The sequence below is a fragment of the Onthophagus taurus genome, chromosome 7 (genome assembly GCF_036711975.1).
Source record: "Onthophagus taurus isolate NC chromosome 7, IU_Otau_3.0, whole genome shotgun sequence".
Taxonomy (NCBI): Eukaryota; Metazoa; Arthropoda; class Insecta; order Coleoptera; family Scarabaeidae; genus Onthophagus; species Onthophagus taurus.
This window is the reverse complement of record NC_091972.1, coordinates 22,247,188-22,269,590: the sequence shown is the minus strand read 5'-3', so window position 1 is coordinate 22,269,590 and position 22,403 is coordinate 22,247,188. Positions and strand designations below refer to the sequence as shown.

The 22,403-nt window shown below is 35.3% G+C and overlaps 1 protein-coding gene across 1 annotated transcript in view; it reads left to right on the top strand.

Annotated features, from left to right (window-relative positions):
* The window catches only part of LOC111415938 (neural cell adhesion molecule 1), a 266,395-nt gene that overhangs the window by 234,033 nt on the left and 9,959 nt on the right, over positions 1-22,403 (top strand). Inside the window, exons 8-10 of the mRNA XM_071197577.1 lie at positions 933-1,063; positions 8,527-8,686; positions 20,907-21,203. Coding sequence (XP_071053678.1) covers positions 933-1,063; positions 8,527-8,686; positions 20,907-21,203 — 588 coding nt within the window. The remainder of the gene's footprint in view (positions 1-932; positions 1,064-8,526; positions 8,687-20,906; positions 21,204-22,403) is intronic.

Below are 22,403 nucleotides of genomic sequence, written 5' to 3'. Positions count from 1 at the left end.
TCCTGATAACGAAGTTGACTCCAGTCCCACTTGGTTTATATTCTTGGTCAGAGCCATATTCACCATCAACACCTTTTTCTAAGTACCTGTCATCTTCATCGATAAATCATTATAAAGTTCATCAATTTCAGTATTTATTTCACTTTATAAAATCCAAATATATTCTTAATTTTCCATTTTCATTTTTTTCCTACTTTTTAGAATGAAGTCCTCCCACTACTGTAACCACAAACGTTTGTGGGTTCATTTTACATTTGCGGTACGCTGCGAGATTATTAACCGAACAATACTCTTTTTTCACCATTTTTTATCTCTGTATTGAAAACAATTTTTTTGAACTTCATCATGTTGAAAACGATTTTGATCGATTTACCAAGCATTATTTTCTTATACACAGATTAATAAAGCAATATTAACAATAATTCCAAAGACAATCAGTTCAAATCAAATCGAAATGCGAAATAGTAATTAACGCTTCTAACTCACGATAGAAATAAAATATTTTCTGTGAAGTTAAACGGTCCGTTTCTGAACGCTCCTGCTTCATGGAACATTAATCTTTCGCACTTACGCAACCGTGCGAACTCAAATCCTAAATCCGCTGACCTGTGGACTTCTAGATTTAATCGACGGCTCACAAACACGACAATAAATCTTTTCCTCGTTTTTACCACAACTGTTTACGTTATCTACGTTAGTAGCCATGAACTATTGATTCATTAAAAGTTGTTCTGTTCTTATCCAAATTTATTTCATTAAATAAGCAATCATATGTAACTGTTTTAAAAGATATAAATATTGTTTTTTAACTTTTATTGAAAAGGTAAATGATGTATTCCTATTTCCTCAAAAGAGCGAGCATCGCAGCCGAACTCACATTTATCCTTTAAAGAGTCCCCGGTAGCGTCTTACTGAACCTTTTCTCTTTTCAGATCCTCCCCAAGTAACCCTCCATCTAGGAAGTACCCTCAACCCAGAGGACATCAAAGAAGGTGATGACGTGTACTTCGAGTGCAACATCAAGGCTAATCCAAAGCAGCACAAGATCACGTGGTACCACGATGTAAGTAAACTCCGTGCATGGCGTGCATGGTATATGTGATTATGCGCACTGGGAAGCCGGTGGGGCGTGGTTCTAAAATTTAATATCACCCGAAATGCTTGCGCGAACGCCAATTTAATTGACTCGACCTAGGCGTGAGCCCGAAGGCTTGTAAATCCCTGTAGTTCGACAGCGTACTGAACTGTTGTCAAACCTCAATTAACGCCTCACGGCATTCGAAATATATTTGTGACTTGGCGAAATTAATTTTTTTTTTAATAATCAATATTGAATTAATTTGCGATGAAATACTAAAATTTTAGAAATTATTAATTATCTCTTTATATGATTCATGTTGATAATTTTGTTTAAAATTAACTTCCTGATTTAAATTGACACAATAGAATAATTGATTTCTTCAGTTAACTTGTTCATTTTATTAACAAATAAGAGCAACATTGTGCGTAATTATTTTTTCAATTCCCTTGTTTCTATATTTTTTACAATTATTCATAATAATTTGTGTAACTAAATCGTTCTATGTAGAAGACTATATATATTGTTATACAAATCAGTCATTTTGCAAAAGTGGCTAGGAATTTGGCAATAAATTTTGCATATAGATAGCGGTTGCTGGACATGCGCATCTTATTTTGTGCAAACACTTCATCATTACTCTTAAATACTTTGTGACAACGTTGCGTTGGGTCATTAATTATCTATGTGATGTAATAGAGGATTTCGGTACAAAGGTGCAAGTGAGGAGTCCTAAACCAAATGGATGTGATAGCTAGTCGCTTTCTTGTGAACAATATATCAATTCAAATACACAGTAATCAGAATAATTACTAACACAAATAATAGAATAATGGGTTTGATGTTATTACCAGTTGCTTTGTGACGATATATTTTACTTAATTAAGCCGCAGTCGCTGGCGGCCGCGGTTCTACAATGCTTGCCAATATATTCCATCGCCTTGATTGCAAACGACCTCGGCTAATCTGCTTGAATTTTTAAAATGAAGTGATTGGATGGTTTCCAATCATTTTTCTAGGCGTTATTTGTCAAGATTTTAAATTTGCTGAAAATTCGGCTAGTGTTGAGTCTCCAGAGTCTCAGATTCCGACTACGATTACCACTCGTCTCGTTATTTGCAAAGGCTAGTTATTTAGGTTAGCAATAAGAGAATCAGTGTTCATCGTACATATTAATTTGGAGAAACAAAAACTCACGTTTGACGATGAAAAATTTAGCATTATTAGCAATTTAAATTCGGTGCAACATGTTTCGGAAGATTCTTTCCGTCTTCAAGCACGACTGGAAGTACATAAAACAAATATCAACTACTACAAATTGCATATAAATATATAGCGTTATTGTTCGAGGGACCAATACATAAAAAGATCAAACATCTATTGTTATCTTTAACGAAGCCAAAGGGATAACATTTCCAGATGGAGAATATACTGGATCTTAAGGTTTAAAAAATTTTTAACTAAAAAAAAACTTTTTCATTTCTGATTAAAGCCTGAAAATTCGGCATTTTCGCGTTGACAACAATGATACGTTGTTACAGAAATAAAGTTGTTTACTTACATGTCTTAATTAAAAAAAACAATATAATAATATAACACCGTACTCGGTAATTACAGCAGAAAAATATACTATGTTCATTCAATAACAATAAGTTCGAAAAGACGAAAAAAACAAATCAAAGTGTCAACACGGTGTAAAACAAAACGTTGCGTGGTTTGAGGTTAGATGAAATGAGTCATGTAAACATTAGCGGTTCAAGCGCAAATATGAAAAGGAGATTATGTTGGTAAAGGGAGTGAGAAGTTGAAAAAGATTCTTTCATTATGGGAACATTCTCAGATTAAACAAAGCAGTTATAAAATCTATAACTAATCAGTTCGTTCGTTTCGTTCATGAGTTGATCATTGACGTTGTTAATCTTTATATGATATTCCTCCAATAAGTTCATTTCTCTATTTTTTTTACATTATTGATCAGTTCGACGTCGTTGAAATTTATTAAGTGTCCAGTTTCTTGTATATGTTTAAAAACGGCAGACTTTTCCTTGGAGATGTGTTCTTTAAATCTGGTGAAGTTGTTTCGTCCAGTTTGACCAAGGTATATTTTATCACAAACTGGACACTTGATTTTGTGAATGCCACTTAACTCTTTATCTTTGAATTGTTATCGTTCATTGTTGAAGATATGCTTATTAAGTTTATTCTGAGAGACAAAAGCTGAAGTAAGATTATATTTTGCCTTAATACGCGTGAGGGTGTTGACTATATTAGGTAGGTATGGTAGAGTAATATATTTATGTTTCACTTTGTAGTGTGGGTACATTATTTTATTGATGTAGGCATTATGGATATTATAATATATGTTTTGTATTTCTGAGACTTTATCACCTTTCTGATTTCATTCGCAATATTATCATCACTGAGCGGTACGCTATAAATTCTATTAAAGAGAAATCTAAAATTGGCCATTTTATGTTGGATACATGTGAAAGAATCTTTCTGGATGATACTGTCTGTCGACGTAGGCTTTCTATAGATATTAAAGTGAAGTGAGCCTTCATTGGTATTTCTGGAGATCTGCAAATCGAGGAAGTTACGTGTACGATCTTTATCTATCTCTAGCGTAAAGGACAGGTCATTGATATTGTTGAAGATGTTGTATAAGGCTGCTATTCTTGCTGGATTTCCGTTATGAAATAACGTAATAATAATGTCGTCCATGTATCTTGCATAGAAGACTATATCATCTGTAAATATGGAATATTTATTGAAGAATAGTTCCATTTCGCAGTCGTTCACGTAGATACCGGCCATAACACCCGAAATGGGTGACCCCATGGGGAGACCATCTGCCATATACAATATTCCGTTAAATGTCAAGAAATTTTGATCACAGGTTATTTTTAGTAAATCTAAAAAACAGTCAATTTCCAAACTATTGAGATGATGTGAGTCTTGGGTATTAATTAAATGCTTTTTGATGATGTATATGGTCTGTTCTATGGGTATGTTGTTACATAAATTCTTAATATCAAATGACAACAATCTTTTACTACCTTTTATTAATTACACTTCTTCAAGTTTTTTAATGAGTTCGTATGAGTTTTTTATCGTATGTTTAAAGATTATGTTGGAAATGTTGAAATAGAAAATTTTGTAAAGTATTGGAGTTAGTAATAATAGGCCTGATGCTCTTTTCCTTTTTATGCAACATAATAAGACACTTGAGAGTTAGAACGAGAGGGTTCATTTCAAGTGAGTAAAATGTGTTAATCTTAAAATTATGTAAATAGGTTAGATTATCTCTGATAAAGTTTCTAAGTTTATTATCAAAACTTACTGTGGGATTAGTTTGGATTTCCTTTATGTTGTTATCGTGGAAGAACTCTAGAGTCTTGGCATTATAAGTATCTCTGTTTAGTATGACAGTTTCTGCATCTTTGTCGCCCAATGTTAGCACAAGGTCGTTGTCTTTTATTTTGGATTTTAGTTTTTGGAAAATCATTTTCAGGTTGTCATTATAGGTAAGTTGTGACTCTAGCTTTAATGCTATGTACAAGGGTTGGTTTTTTGCTGGTAGGCTGAATTTGTGTCCCAAGTTTAGGATACCAGTAATGTCTTCGGTACCAAGGGCTGTATTACTGAGATTAGTGTATCGTGGGGCAAAGTCTATATTGTCCAGATCATTCAATTCTGCCAATAGGGTGGACTTTTGTACCGTTAATCTCTTAAATTTAAAAAAGAGGGTGAGTAGTTCAGGTCTATGCTATTTAGATAAGCGTTGGAGTTATTTCTACTGTTATTTTCGGTAGTCTTACCACTGGCCCTAACACTAGAGAGCGCGTTTTATTTGATATTATTATTCTTGTCTCTTACCAATCTATCCAATTTGTTTCTTTTTCTATTCTTACTTTCCTCTGTTTTACATAATATTTCCTCGTTGAATTTCTTGATAAGTTCTTCGTATTCCAAGTAATGGAGTTGTAAGGAGCGGCTCTTACTATGTTGTGTGGGCTTGCTAAAGGCGTATGCGACAAGCAGAACCTTGTCACGCTGGCTTGGATTTAGGGAGCAAAGTTAAATGAAATTTAATAAAAGAAATCAAGTTAAATTTAAATAATAAATTTAATGAAAGAAAATCAAAACAATAGCAAAAGAAAATAAAATACAAACTAAATTAATAACAGAATTAAAGTTAAAATAAATTGAAACAAACAAAGTTTAGCTACAAAAATAACTCGAAAACTTTATATTAATCAACAGCAAAAGAAATTATAATTATAAATTTAATTTAAAATATTAAAAAAAAAATTTAAGTTCCACAAATTACAAAACTTAATCAATTTAATAAAAATAACAATACAAAAGAATATCGAATATTACGTAGGTTCATACCAAATCAGAAAAAGCTAAAGCAATTAGTTACAATCTTTACAAGTTAATATGTCAAATAAAACATTAACGACTTACCAAGGGTTAAAGCGATCATATTGAGAGGAGTAACTCTTTAAAAAGTGTAACACAAAGAAAAACCGGAGTCTCACTCGAACCTTCCACTAAGACTCTTAACCGAAACCGAAATAAGTTACTTTTCCGAAAGGAGAAATTTAATTTAATTTAAACTGAACTGTCTCGCCGAAGAAGAGAGAAATTAATTTTAATCCAAACCGAAAAACTGACTCAAAATGCGCTCCTCCTCAATATTTAAACCTTTACCCCCTGGACGCTCTTTCCTCTAGGAAAGTCTTTATTGGCCAACGCATGGTTTAACCAATTAGATAATTGCAACATTAGCAATTAAACAACAGGGAGGGAAGGAAAACAAAAGGAAAACGTTTTCCCCCTGGACGCTCTTAACTCTAGGAATGATCTTATTGACCAACGCATGGTTTAACCAATCAAATAGAGAATGAATAAAAAATATTAAAAATTAATTAACAAAATCTGAACAGATCTGCGGATCTGTAGGAAGTTGATGCTGTCTATGGTGTTTTCTTTTTTAAATTTGGTACTCCTCAGTGTGTGATTACGGATAATTCTGCATTCATTAGTTTAGCAATAAGAGATTCAGTGTCATATTCCCTATATTATGTCTGGGCCATATTTCCTATTGCCGATTTGAATGTTCCCCAAATTTCATATCCTAGTATCTTCCCTCAGGCTCCCAGTTGTTGGTCGCTATCTGTGTGGGTCTCTTGAATGACAGCCAGATCTATGTCGTTCTCTCGAAGATCTTTTTTGTATATTAAGTTGGCAAATTCGGAGAGTTTTTCCTAGATTGTTTGTCATATGGTCCTCATTAGGATCGTTTGGTATTTTAGTGGGTTCCATGTGTCTTTCGTCAGGAGATCCTAAGATTAGTCTGACTGCCATGTGTAGTAGCTCATCTGCCATGGACGCATATTAGTATGAACACGGGGGTTTTGAACTGGTTTATGAGGCGCCACTATATTGAAGAGTTGATAAAGCCATTTATGATCAAATGTGTTGAAAACCCACATACTCCACCTCATCTGACATTTCAAATAAGAAGCTAATACAGCTCTAATACTAACACATAACTCTAACACTATAGACCAACATTTTTTATTACAAATGTTATCCTATATTTTATTGTAATAAGTTTATAAAGTTAATATTAGTAAAAAAGTTTTAATAACTTTGCAGATAAGGTGTTACAATACGACGAAAAATAAATATACGCGTGTCGGAGATTTACGTCAAAACTGGTCACATATGTCGAGAACGTTAAGGTTCCCGATAGTGTAAAAAGTATTTTTCCACTCTTCGGCGTTTAGTCGCAAACAACTTAGGTCGTGCACGGAAACTTTTATCGTGGTGTAAAAAGTTTATAATTACTTCGTATTAGACACGAAATACAAATACCGTCGGAGTACTATAAAGTAAGCGTAGCAACTTATATTAACGTTTTTATTGTAATAGAAAATCAATTGATCTTAAAACCGCAATCGCCTATCTTTTATTTCGGCTGAAAATATCCTTAAAGAGAAGTTATGGTAGTTTCGGCTTGAAAACGAGGAGACGTTGAAGTTATGTCCCTCGAGGGACGAGCCTATCCTCAGCGATTTTTTCCATCTAAAAATAGTAAATTACGACCATCCAGACACTAAACTCTGGTTATTTTTCCGTCTCAGTATACAGACATACTGCGATTTCTCACATATTTTGTAAGGGTTCGTTGATGGTAAAAGCTGTATTGATGAATCGGTGAAAGTAACTTTAGTTGGGGTGAACTTGCGAAGTTTCCGTAAACTTTCCTGTCCCTTCCTGGCAGACTAATCATGCCAGGATTAAGTCGGATCAGATCGCGGATCATGCACCTTTTTCCCGCTTTATAGGATCCCAACTGTATTTGATTCGATCAAGAATGTTTCCGTGATAAAGTTAAATCGTTTCGTCGTAAAATGTCCCTTATTGCTGCCGCCTCGATGTTTAATTTACGTCGTATACGACGCAATTTAAATTTAAAGCCTCCTAAAAACGGCTCCTTTCATCTTATAGTTAGCGATTTTAATTAAATAAATAAGTTTGAAGTCAATATTTTAAATTTAATAATTACTACCTTAGAAAAATTTGTTCTGATTGTTTTTCTCTTGGTCTATATACCTTGAGAAGCTTTGTTGATACGGTAAGACGTCGTATCCTATGTTTCTTCGAAGTAAAAGTCCGTTCCTGCTAAAACGAGCCAATATTTGAGTTTGGCCCGTGTCTCCCGGACAACAAACCTTATCCCGTCCGTCCCATGGAAGTAAGGCGGAGTTCGCAATAAGCCTGTTCCTTGAACCGTTTGTTTGAACGGGAACGCGCGACGGAGTCCTGGGAGTCCGATTTGTTTATCGACAACTGGGGGAAGTTCTACTTCGATCAACTCGAACGTTTCGACGGCTTAGCGTCACGTACCGGAGTGATGTTCGATTGTATTTGAACTGTCGCTTCTTGTTTCGTAACAAACTTGGCGATATCACGCAAAGAGCACTCTTTTTACAGCAAGAAATTTAGAGATTTCGTGTTATATATTGAAATGAAACGTTCTTATAAACGTGTTATAATTAAAATAGCGCACGACAAGCGGGGTAATCCAAGATGAACGTCAAAAGAATACTCGCTCTGCTTCATCAGATATTTACAGAGAGAGCGTAATTGCATTATTCGCATTTACAACGTCAATTATACCCAACAATTCTATTTCAATTAATCTCTTTCATGTATTTAAGCGAAAATTCCACTTGAATACATTTTATAGGTCATTTTATTTTCATTTACGAGAGTAAACATACGATGACATAAGTCAAGTGTCTGTTATACTTTCGCAAAGTGGATCTCTTGACTGACAAGAGATTCAATTAGCTTAATTAGCATACCAGAAATCTTAATATTTCGCAACGCGCCATGAATAATTTATGAATATTAACGTGATTAAATTACAGGGCACTCTGGTGAGTCAGAACGTTTCGTATGGAGTGATAATCAGCTCGCACAGTCTAGTGCTTCAACGAGTTACCAGGTGGCAAGGAGGATCCTATACTTGCCTCGCTGCAAATCCAAGAGGTGAAACGATGAGTAAACCTGTTCTACTTAGAGTAAGATGTAAGTTAATTTTAATTCTTTAATTACTAATTTGGTTGTTTATTGTTTACGAAATATCGTACGGGTGTGAAAACAGACTAAGTTGAGTTCTTTTCATCTCTCAAGGCACCTTTCGCGTCGTTTTTTTGAATACCTCATAACAATTACTGCGATTGCCTTCGCAAAACTTTTAATTAAAACTACTAAATACAGGGCGCGATATCATCTAGGAAACAGTGTAAATATTTGATATCTCAGGCTGGGAGGCAAAAACGGCGCCGAGCGGAGTTAAAAGGTGCAAAACGAAAGTTTCCCGCTTAGGTAAAATACGATAAGGGGCCAACACCGTCGGGCGGACCGTTGGTCGTCGCGACGCCCGGGACGTGATCGCATTTGGACCCCTCTGGGACCTACTTTGCGAACCAAACTGCTGCAGTAAAGACTGCACAACAATGCCGGACGAAATTGTTTCCGCGGGTTAGTGGGAGTTTTCCCGGCGACTTTCTGGTCCTATTTTTCTTAAGACCCTCTGGACGGCATTTACATTAGTTTAGAACGACGAATGCCATTCCATTGCACCTAATGCATTCGGTTCTTGAAGCACGTAACCACAAATATTTCCCTCCTACATCTTCTTTTTCTTAGAACAAGGTGATTAATTTTTTAAGTACAAAGGCTTTCATGGCCGGTGTTAATTGAACTAAAACAAGAACTAACACTAGACCTACAACTAAAAACATTCGGGTTTAGCCGTCTTAAGAAAAGTACGGCTAAACGCAAATGACTCTTGTTCTAGGTTTAGTGTTAGTTCTAGTTTTAATTATTATGCAGCGCTAGATTGTTTTATATTTTTATTGAACTAAGAGTAGAACTTTTTTTTTATATTATGCATAGCACAATTATTGTATAACACCTAGTAAATATATACTAATTAGTTAGTTATTTTTGACACAAATTTAAACAAAATAATGTTTTGCAGCTTTTCCCAGTGGTTCAGTCTGCTTTACACATATGAGTAGTTGGATCGTGCATTCTCTTTTCATGTTTAGATGCGAATGCTGCAATTTTTGATGACACCGTTGCTACTTCTAAGTCGCGATGAAGATCGGTGTTTTCTTATATACCAAAGTGCATTCACTATGCACCTTAGTACTTTGTTTTGGAATCTTTGAATCAGACTTGCATTTGTCTTGCAGGTACAACCCCACAGTTGGATTCCGTATGTCCATTTTGGTTTCAATATATACTTGTATATTAGCAACTTGTTTCTTAGTGATAACGTTGATTTTCTGCCAATAAGCTAATATAGGTGTCTAAATTTGATATCAAGTTCCTCACTTTTTTTTGACGTGAGCTTTCCATTTGAGTTTGGCATCCAGCGTCATACCAAGATACTTTGCTGTGTCGGCGTAAGGGACTGCATTGCCATTTATGTGTACTGGGACATAGTTTACTTTCTTATAAGTAAAGTTTATCTATGTCGATTTATTTGTATTTAATTTTATTAGCCATCGTTTGGTTCAGTTTTCTATTGAATTTAAAGTCGATTGTAACTTAGGTATTTGCTGCAACTACTTCATTTTCTGCAACAACCAAGATCACTGTGTCATCTGCGAATGTAGCTGTTAAAGTTTCTGGTATCTGAGGAAGGTCGAATGTGTAGAGTAAGTACAGTGTTGGGCCAAGCACACTACCTTGAAGAACTCCGGCTTGTATTTCATGTAGTGGTGAATAAGCGTTTTCGTATTTTACTCTACAATATCAACAACGTAGTTGACAATACGTTGATGGTAGTATTTGGTCTAGTTTGTGATTTAAATCATCTAACCAGACTTTGTCGAAAGCTTGTGCAAAATCCACAAATATGGCGGAGCAGACTTTAGTTTCTTCCATTGCTATTTCGATAGTATTCGTTATTCTATGCACTTGGTCTATTGTTGCATGTTTATTGCGTAACCAAAATTCATGTGTTGGTATTAGGACTTTTGCTTCTATGCCAGGTTTTAGTCTTTTTAATACTAATTAAGAAAGTAAGGGTAATAATGAGATTGGCCTATATGATGTTTTGGTATCATTATTATTTCAGCAACTTTCCATATATGTGGAAAGTATTTCTGTTTAAAAGCAGCATTAATTATGTGTAATAGTTTTGTAACCGCCCGTTTTGGTAGAGTTTGGTAGAGTTTCAATGTTTCTCCATTAATTAGCTCATAGCTAATTGCCTACTGATTTCTTTATATTTAGTTTTTGAATTTCATAATACAGTTCTTTCATTCTTACACGTGGTATTTTACTCTGCTGATCACTTTGAATTATGCTAGGATCACTATTTAACATAGTTATTGAACAGTCTGATGTAAAAGTTTCTTTCTGTTCAGCAAACAAATAAACTTTTTGTTGATTCCTCTTAGCCCAATTTCCATTACTATTATTGGAGGTGTATGTGTTTTTCGAACTTTAAGCTAGTTGCCTTCTACAAAGAATAATCAGCAGTTTTTTTATTTTATTTAGCTTTATGACTCTAATGAATTTAGGATAAATGTTAGATTTAGGTTTTGGAGTTAAAATAGGTGTTGTGGCCTAGGCTGCGTTTTTTATGTTTTTTAAGAGTAAAACTAACACTAAACCTAGAACTAGAGACATTCGAGTTTAGAAGTCTAACGAGACGAACGGTTAAACCCGAATGTTTCTAGTCCTAAGTCTAGTGCTAGTGTTAGCACTAGTTTTATTTGTTATGCAGCATTCAGATCCAGGTTGTAGTAATTTTTTTATTGAACTAAAAGTATTACTACACTAGACCTAGAACTAACATTCCAGCTTAGCCGCCATAACATACGCATGGCTAAATCTTTGATGAAATGAAATGATTTTATCTTAATAAATTCAGCATTGGATTGTACTCGAAAATCCATTGCAAACGACTGAGTTATCCACGTACCTGGTAGTTGGAAGCATCTCGAGCGAATCTCATTTTCCCGATTCTCGGTCATATACATCCGGGCTTGTCACATAACCGATGCCATTAGCGCATTCGAGGAGGGCATCGTCTAAAAGGCGCTCCAACGGGGTCTCAAATTGCCAATCGATATTGCGGTGTAAATCAGGACGCCCGGGTGCGAACTAAACGCGGATCCGGATCGCGAAATTATCAATTTACCTATATTTGAATTTTATAACGATTTATCGATGCAATTACCTCCCGTTCCCCGAAATTTCTCTACGGTTGGTACGCTAAAGGAGTTAGAAAGTTCCACTGGTGGAATTAAGGGAACTATCGGTAACACCGTTTGGATTACTTAATAATAGGTATATATCAAACGTTAATCTCGACGAGTTATCTGCAAATTTAGAACTGGCTGCTAATAGAGGCATTTTACTGCACTTTTTATTCACAAATCTTACCCCATATAGGCAAAGTTGTCATCTTAAAGTGTGGTGAATATATCCGTAAACTCTTGAATATAGAGAGAGAGAGATTCATGTGCCATATAAGTCACGAACACACCTACCCTAGGGCGACACCCAACTGCGCCTGCTTTAGGCTGAATTAATTGCAGATAAGGGTCGATTGTATTCAGTCTTTGATGATCGCATGAGTAATAGATAGAGAACATAAATTCTTGATGACAATGGGAGATAGGACTATGTCGTTTGGAACATCCAACACGCTGTGTGTGATAACCGGCTTTAATTGTATCATCTCTGCATAATGCTGCACCCTTGGATTGATTGTTGTTTTTTAAGTAATGTCGTAGAATTTAAAGATTTTTTTCTTGATTCATTTTCTTTGCGTATTAAACAAAAATTAGATTAAAATACGATATAAAAATAATCATAAGCTGTACGCGACATACGTTTACAAAGGATTAATCGCCCTGTTCCGGTTTTCAAAGCACGATATCATCCCTTCTATAGGGGACCACAATCAGTGATGAACTTTTTATTTTTGGTAGCGTCACAAACGCTGATAAACAATCGCCGATTGATCCCAAACACATATCGTAGCTCGCGGTCGGTTTCACCTGGTAATGCATCACCGTTTGGAAATATCCTTCGAAAAGAGGAACAGGAGGAGGAACGTATGTCGGTGACGCAGTGTTACCATCAGCACAGGCAATTGGGAGGGCACGTAACGTACAAGCTGCGCGCCTGTCATCTGCACTTGTTACCGCTACTTGAATATCAACGGTGTAGAGCTAAGGGGGTCTACTATTTGATATGACGTTAATTGAACCGCAGAAGTATAGCTATATGGAGTTACAAGAGTTATTACGTTCTTGCTTAATTCAAAATTAATAATTTCCTCAATTTTCCTTTTGTTTCAATTCATTTTTGACTACAGATAAAATTTTCCAACAAAATTTTGTCGGTAATTCGGTGACACCACCTTATTCAATTACCGCTACGTTTACTTTCCGAAAGGTGTACTCTTTGAAAGCGTACTTTCCGGGCGAATAGCAAATCGCCTTATGTTGATCCCCGTAGTGTTCAACGAACGCGTACGGGAGACTGGGAGGACGCAATTTCCTAAAATTACTCATCTCGCCATCTGGCCCTTAAAATGATAGCCTACGCCCAATTACACCCAATACACCAAACTCTACCAAACTTGATGGAACGAATCTCAGCGTTCTTAGAAGACAATCCTCTCGAAATGAATCATACCAATTTTGCAGTAAGCGAAGCTCAACTACGTTCAGAGGTTAAGTAGGATAAAAAGAATAACATTTTTGTCTTTCAACGAGAATTATCTTTCATTAATACAAATTAACTTCATATTTGTTTTAAAATTATTTTCCAGTAAATAGGAATTTCCTAGTTATCTTATTTACTCAAGATAAAAAGAGGACAATATTAAAGACTTCAAGAGCGGATATTGGAGGAAGCCTAGGGTGATGTTGGAAAATATCAAGGTTTAATGTTAAAAGATATAAGCTACGTTGAAGAATGTAATGGTTTGTTACATGCCTTTTTTTCCTTCTTATTGCTTTACTTTTCTGAAACCTAAATTTTCATTTCCTATTCGTAAAACACATAGTTTTCTATTCTTATTGTCGGTGCCGAAATCTGAATTTGAGTAGCACCAATCCTTATACCTAATCCTTTTTTCCCCAATAGAGAGTTTAATATTTGCGATTTTAATCATTTATTTTTTTTTTACTTTTCGAACGCTCTCTTTACAAATCGAACATCGAGTACACATCGAACTGTGTAGAGTGTAGAGTATTGGGGCGTTAAATAACAGTTTTGGAAAATTTTGGATTGTGCAGTAAATAACTAAACAAAATTATTCGGTTTTAACACATTTCGATGTTTTATTAAAGTTTTGCAATTAATATTGCTGATTTGAACCTCGACCAACTGAGGAAGAATTAATTTTTTTTTACTTCATAATTGGGAATTTTCTAAAATTGGAATTGTTAAACCTAAAAGAAACTTGGGCGTGAAACACTTCGGGCTTTTTAATAAAGAAAAACAAAAGCAAGTTGGATCCGAACGGGACTGCCTGGGACCGGTTTCCATTGTCAAAGTTATTATCTTATCGTATAGGTCATCATCGATGATGTGATACCTATATCAAGTTATTATTTATATAATAATATTACTTCTTTTATGAATCTTTTTGACGTCGAAAAATTAACAACATTAATTTATATTAAAGTAATTTATTGGGATACATGACCAACATGACAAAAGCTAGGTAATTGAAAAGAGGCTTCCTTTTATCTTTACCGAGCTTTCGGAAATTTTATTTTTCCTTCTTCAGAGGTAAAAAAATGGATTGCATAATGGAACTGAACCAAAGCTAAACATGAGGTCGCAAAAATTGAGCACTAGACATCTTTTATTAAAACTATACTTCTCATAATTCACTAAAGGTGACGAATTAAAGATCAAATAATAAATAAGAACACGTTAAAATATTTGACTAATAATATGACAAAATATGCAAGCAATTATGCTTTAAAAAAGGGTCAAATATGCACAAAATATGCACTATAAAAATGCCAATTTTTTTTGTGACAGGGTTTAGAAAGTTCAGTGAGGAGACGGAGGGAGACAGGGAGAGGCTGGTCAAAAGATCATTTTTTGCTAAAATACACTACCACGTATTTTTGTAAGTTCTCTAGAGCAAACTTGTGACGTTTGTCCCCTAATATTAATTTGTAAGCCGAAAATGACCTTTCTACGTCTACTGAAGTCATTCGACAGAATTTAAAATATGGCGTCATCTCTGGAGTTATCTCTTGCGGCAGGCTTTGACCCGTGCCGTTTGTAAATGCATTAATTTTCTTGATTTCTTCGATGCCTGGGTTTTTATGTGGTACAGCATTTAATTTACCATGCACATTTTGATAGTGATATAGGAAGGGCATTTGTCTGTTTGATAATTTTGTTTAATATTTCTATAGATTTGAACAGAGGAAAGTTTCGTTTTTCCAATTTTTCTATGGCGTCGTGATGTTGCTGAAATGAGTTGTAATTAGAACTATATTTTGTTTGATGGAAGCGTCTTCAAATGCTAACTGACTTGAATAAATTGCTGTGGACTCTGAACAAGCAAATTGACCAACTACCTGTTTTATAGCCTCAAAATTCTCTGCATAAAACAATACAGCCTTCAACCAAGTACTCCATCGCGTTATTACAGGTTCGGGAGGTAGTGCTAGATTTGGCAGTTGCTCTTGTATACGCAATGCTGCTTTTAAAAACACTTTCTTTGTCAATGAAATCAATTTATTAACATTAGGAAACTCTTTCCTAACTTCTTCTGCAAATCGGTGCAGTCCATGTGCTAAACAGGTGACATGTATTAACTTTGGATAAAACACTTGTAGAGACTGTCCAGCTTTTACCATATATGGAGCAGCGTCAGAAACAAAAACACATATTTTTTCATTAATAGAAGAATCGGGAAATAATGATTTAATGGAATCATTTATGAATCGAGCAATAGTTGAATGGTTTGTTTTCTCTAGGGTCCTACAGGATTCCATGTGGGGAGTGAACGGCTCCTTGGATAATTTCCCTATAATCAAATTCGCTATATACCGTCCACATGAACCTGTCGTTTTATCAGCTGATACCCAGAGCAAATTGTTTGCAAGATCGGCACGGATTTCATTTAACACATCTTCATAGATTACTGACAGGTAGTTTTTTCAAATCGTAGATTCTTCAGGAACTATCTGATTTCTACAGTACTTCTTAAGGAATCTCTGGCATGCAGGATTATTTAGTTGATGAAATGGAATATTGCAACCAATAAAAAACTCACATAAATCTTTATTAAATTCCTTTTTTTTAGGAGTTCGAAGTAGAAGGCGTAATTAGAATTGTTGAATTAGACTTGTTGAAAGGTTATTTGTTGCTGCTGCATGGGAAGCAGTGGAGACATGTTGATCAATCTGATATTTTTTCGAATAAGGTATACGCTTATTGCAAACTTTGCAGAAAATCACAGCGCCATCACATGTAAATTGAGCTGGGTAACCTTTGATCCAAGTTTCCATTAAAGTCTGGGAATTCTTTTTCACCGGCGGCATCGTCGAAATAAAAACAACACTTCCGTAGATACACAAATATAGGGGTTAACTGAATGCGCATGGCACAAATTGTAGAAATCGCATTGTCTTATCACTGTTCCTGTCTCTCTTATTGTCGACCGTGATCGCACTCATCGATGAACGCTTCTAATCCTACAGGCTTTGTTACCGAAATAAGCACGATCGACAAGGAAGTACTAATTTATGCAATAACGCTATAAATATGGAGTTATATGCGTTTGCATATGCAGATATGCAAGTGCATATAATCCGATGTCTAGTCATCACCTTGAAGTTGGAGATTGATATCATTAAACAAATTATACAATGTACGCAATATCATTCTTTGATGTGATGAGGTTGTCGTGCAATTCTGTGTCTTTGTTTTCCAAAAATACTATAACAGAGTTAAAAGATTATAAAAACGAGTCAAACAAGTACCTCTTGATAGCTAACTCACTTCTGTGTGTAACAATAATCGGTTAAAGTCTTCGTTTTTAACAACAGAAAGCTGATTAAATAATCTGTCATTTAAAGAGCTGTTGCGGATTTTATTGACTGCTTTGATGACATGTTGCAGTAATTGGGACAGCCGTTCACTCAAATTCCTCGTAACCACGCGTTATTTTTCACGTCTGGAACTTTATTTTTTAAATATGTTATGAACCCTCTGATATAATATTCTTCAAGGGAATTTCCTTCTCATCACAAGACTCTAAATTTTTGTATATGTCTCTAAATTTCTAGCAAACAATAGTTCTTCTCATGTTTTCTCGTCTTTAATAATATATGACAACAACAATGCTTCCTTGGTCGGTAAAGTGGACTCAACCAACTGAATAGAAAATTAACTAGTCTTCAGATGGTTACACAATGACTTTTCGATGTTTTTAGCCATCTCATCAATTCGTCTTTGTACGGAACTATTACTTAACCCTAGAATAATAACCCACGTAAAATTTACCATTGGATATGTTCTCGATGAACACGAGGAAGAGCTGTTTCAAGCCGAATTAGAAAGTGCCTGGAAACCCAAACAAAAAGAGTTTTCAGTGACAGTCTCATTACAAAAAATATAATCTCTAACAGCCATCAACATCCCGAGAGGCTCTACCTGAAAATCAAACATCAAAAGACGTTTATGTAAGTTCAAATAATCCTATATATTTAGGAAAAAGTGGTCAAGTGTGAAAAAGTGCTCTCGTAGTTAATCGAGCTAAAAATCTTATAGAAACTACTGATATTTTCAGTTTGTTTTTCAGCGAAGAAATTTTACACGAAATAATAGTATAAACGAATGAAAAAAATGCAAAAATGCGAAACAAATACAAGGTTAAAAGTGCAACAGTTTTAAACACAACACTGACTGAATTGAAAGCAGGACGATTGCTTCTTTCTGCGGTTCTAAAAAATAATCATCTATCAGCCAAGCTTTTGTTTGATGCAACCTATTCGGGTGAGAGGTACAGGGCAACAATGAGTAGAAAAAGATTTAACTTTCTAATAAATTCATTAAGATTTGACGATTCAGCAACCAGAGAGGAACGCAGACAAAGGAACCAATTTCCAACATCTGGGATATTTATATTGCTAACTGTACAATCAATTATAAAACCAGCGCTTACATTACCATTAATGAACAACTTATTGGATTCCTGGGTAAGTGCATCAAAATTGTGATTCTCTGTGATGTTGCCACCAATTACGTAATAAATGCAAGTCCTTATCTCGGAAAATCTACAAACACAATGGATAACTGGTTTACCAGTATTCCCTTGGCCACGAAACTACTGAATAAACCATACAATCTAACAATAGTTGGCAGTTTCCGTAAAAGTAAGTCACAAATACCGATGGAGTTCCTAGACTATAAATCCCGGATATGTGGAACTTCTGTGTTTGCCTTTGATGATAAAATGACTCTTGTGTCTTATAAACCTAAACAAAATAAAATAGTTCTTTTACTTTCGACGATGCATTCTGCAGACTCTATAAATCAAGAAACAAAAAACCGGATATAATCCACACCTATAATGCGACAAAAGGAGCTGTTTAGGAGCTTTGTTTATTCTACAATATGCTCAACATTGCAGCAGTTAATTCCTATGTCATATATAACCATAATGCAATAAAAAGAAGACAGAAACCATTAGCAAGGCAAGAATTTGTTCTTAAATTTCAAGCACAACTCACCAGACCATGGCAACAAGAAATAGCTATAAAATTGCTCCTCCATGTCAAGAAAATTGAAAGAGTTTCTATGTCAAGTTTTACAAGATCAGCCTATTGCAGAGAACCAGGAAACCCCTCAAGAGAAAGGGAAAATAAGTTACTGCAGTTTATGTCCTACAGTGAAGAAGAGAATGACGACAACAATTTGTTATGTATGCCGTCGCGCATTGTGTAGTGAACATCAAATAAAAATATGTATGAGCTGTAGCCAACAAAATAAATGATTTATCTTCACTTGTTTGCATTTATCTTCGTTTATTTGCTTGTTCTTGAACGTTTAATAAAAAAGTCTTTTATTTGCGTCCACTCTAACGAAAATTCGAACAAAAGTTTGCGAAATGCTCAAGCTTAATTTCGTTTTCTTTTCTAACTATGTACAAGTTAGAAAAAAACAAAATTAATAAAAACATTCATCAGCCAGTGTAATATTTTCTCGCAGAACAGCTAATTCATGAAAACGTAACCATACAAGCATGAAAAACGATAGTACATAAATTTTACGTGTCGTTAGTATTAACGGAAAAACAACATACCGTTAGTATTCTAGGGTTAAAGGATTTTTTTAAATAACATCTGCCGCTGGTTTATGAAGCCCAGTTATAACTTCTTTTACTGCTGGTAAAATTAGTTCAATCCCAATTGTGTGTAGTTTTCCTGTTTGAGCAATTAACAAAGAGATTTTGTACGAAGCATCATCGTCTTGTTTAAAGCCGCTGAAAAAAGTTTTGAGGCAGTTGACTGATCTGCGTACTTCTTTTTCAGCTCTTGAAAATAGGTCACAGTTTTGTCTTTTTATCAGAATGTATTTTGTTCAAATCAACTTCTAAAGTAGAATAACACTTTTTGAGGTGATAAAGGAACGTTTGAGATTAGGTTACACAACATTTTAAGTTTCCAGATTGAACAATTTATTTTATATGGTACATTGTTAAAAATCACACTTATTTTGATGTTTGTTAAAAGTGTGGTTAAGAAAAAAAAACTTTTTTCCCCAAAACTGTTAAGATTAAAGATTTGCGCTTTGGTTATACTAAATTTTAAGAAATTAATTGTTTCTATACGTTATAGACATTTGATTTCAATCAATAAAACAAACACTGCTAAGTTAGTCAACTCTCCGTTCTCCTTGAAGCTTGTTTCGCGCTTGGATGTTTACAAAATAATTAATTAGGCTTAAACGACAGATGCCACGTCGTCTTCCCAACTTGTACTAAAATCTCGGAGTAATACTGAGTGCTTAAATAAATATCCCCAGCTAGACAGGATGACATCCTGCAACACCCCATCTCATCACTATGTTTATTTCGGACCAACCGACGTGCTTTTTGCCTTATTACAGTTGAGTTTGTTATATTTTAGTTTTAACAATTGAACGACCTGGTTTACTTAGACCAGGTCTCGTTAGAAATGCAAATAAGGGTGCAACAACAGTTTCTCGGATGAACTGCGGCAATTCATAATCTGAAAAGCGCCCTATTGTCCCATAAACGATTGTTCATAATCAGCTCGCAAAGGCGAAACCCTGATTGTTCGTCGTCACAAAAGAGGGCGCCTTTCCGAATCTGCTTCTGGAGATGAGATCCCTTTTTACGCGGACAAAGCAAGAAGGGATGTGAGCACATTCCCGTTTGCCTGTTTTATGAATTCGAATTTTCGAAAATTAAATTAAGCCGGGACGGCCTACCCTTTGCGAGTCAGAAACGATAATGCACATTCGTTTGTGAATTAGTGAATACGGAAAAGTATACATATTTATGTCTGGAAATAAATTTTGAGTTGAATTCGTGATGCGTGATTCCCTGCACCTCACTCCCACTTTGGTGAACTGTTGATACAACGCTTCGAGGAAAATCCTCTTGTTTATTTAATTGGAACGTAGTCAGGCACTTAAATTGTACTGCAGGCGAGTGTTTTGTTAAGCACTTCACTGTCTATTTTGTGGAATTGTCTTGAAGCTCCAGTTAGTATTCGGTAACTAAAGAAGTCATTGATGGAACAAATTAATGGAAATTTATAGTCAACTGGAATGATTATGACTTTTTAGTAAGGATTTGTGGTCGATCGAATACAGAACCCATCCCTTCTCGAGTGGCAAAAGTTAGTCGTAAAACAGATGGCCATCATGAAGGTTTAAAAGCATACCTGTTTACTGCGTCATCCCATCGTTAAACTTCTTCTGTTACTAGTGTATTTCCGTCCGTGGTTTACACTCTTACAAACCATTACACTCGTATTTTTAAGTACCCATTTTATACTTTTAAGCTTCAAAGTTGCTGAATTTCTATAAATAACAATTCCGTATCATATAACATTTTATGTATTTAAAATGATTTTAATAAAAATGGGATATAAGATAAAAGGGTCTTCAAGATACATTTTTTATTTGTATCTATATAAAATAGGAAACTCGATATTTTTGGAAATGGCTGTTGAGCTTATTTTCTGTTCCCTTATGTTTCTAGTCGCCCCAGTTTGTACGGATCCAGAAGTGACTGTAATAGGAGCATCTTTGGACGAGGTCCTTAAAGTGAGGTGTCACGTATCAGCTGACCCGAGCGATGTGACATTTATATGGCAGTTTAACAACAGTGGCGAGAGCTTCGACGTGAACCCGATCAGGATTACCACTACAAGCGGAAACACAAGCGAGCTCATGTACACACCAACGAACCAAAGGGATTACGGGACGTTAACGTGCACTGGGAAGAACTCAATAGGACACCAGTTAGAAGCGTGCGTGTTCCAAGTAGTTCCAGCTTGTAAGTACATTTACGATATAAACTGAACAATATTATTGCTTGTTGACCCAGTAATATTTTGCGACTTCTTTTAACTTACGACCAACAAAATGAGGTCGCCATTAACCGTTATTTCCAGCTTAATGTTTCACGTCGACAACTAACGGTCTGGTTAATAGCGTCGCGCTTTGATTATAGCCAGAATTACTGCGTAAAAAATCTCATTACTTAATATAATACTGCGAGCAGTTTACTCGCGATATAATAAAACTGTAGCCGGCCCGACAAGGGCGGACCGGTTGCCGCCGGTTTGTCAGTCGTAAATTAAACATTAACGGTGACTTAATTAAACTGTCGAATCAACATCCCCGCTGTTGACGTAGCGCCTTTTATTGAAGTTTTTAATAACGCGAGTTATTGCCGGTCGAAACACCATCCTAATTTCCACCTCAGAAAAGGTTTAAACGCTTGATCTGACTTTATTCTCAATTTCATTTAGTTTTTGTATTGCTGCCCATAAAACGCCATTTAATATAGAGTAACAATACCAGTCGGTATATGAAGAGAGAACTTTATTCTTCAAATTTTATAATTTAACAACTTTTTGTTTCCTAATCGTAGTCGCATTTTTGACTTGTGGGTATCGTCAGCTTTGATAGATTCTAATGCCTCGCCCGTAAGCAACCTCGAAGGATAGTGGGTGAATGACTTCTTTTAAGAGACTTTGAATCTTTACCAAGACATACAGAAAACGATTTACCAAAATACATGAGGAATGATTTCACTTCAACTCGCTGAGGTCGTTTACGGGCGGGGCGCTGGATTTGGTATAACAACGCAATTGTCAACAATTGAATGGTTTCGTGCAAAAAGTCCCTAAGTGACATTTTCTGGCTTTGGTACTCTTTGCGTCATTTGTTGCAAAATAGCATATACTTTCATTTGCTGTAACAAAATTCTAATATGAGTTTGTACACTGGCTATTTCTTTTGAGAAGTCCCTATGTTGGAAAAAGTCCCCATGTTGGAAAAAATAGTTTCAGTGCCCTTACCGGTATCATATTAGTTTAAGTTTAGTACATTGTCAGTAGGTCAACGGCGCCATCCAACGTATGTTTCTTCTTATTGTCCTAACACGTATTATATTTGTAGAATCATTTCCAGGGAGTGATAGTGATGAATGATTTCCGTCCGAAAGAGACTGAGGAAGTTAAGAACGTGA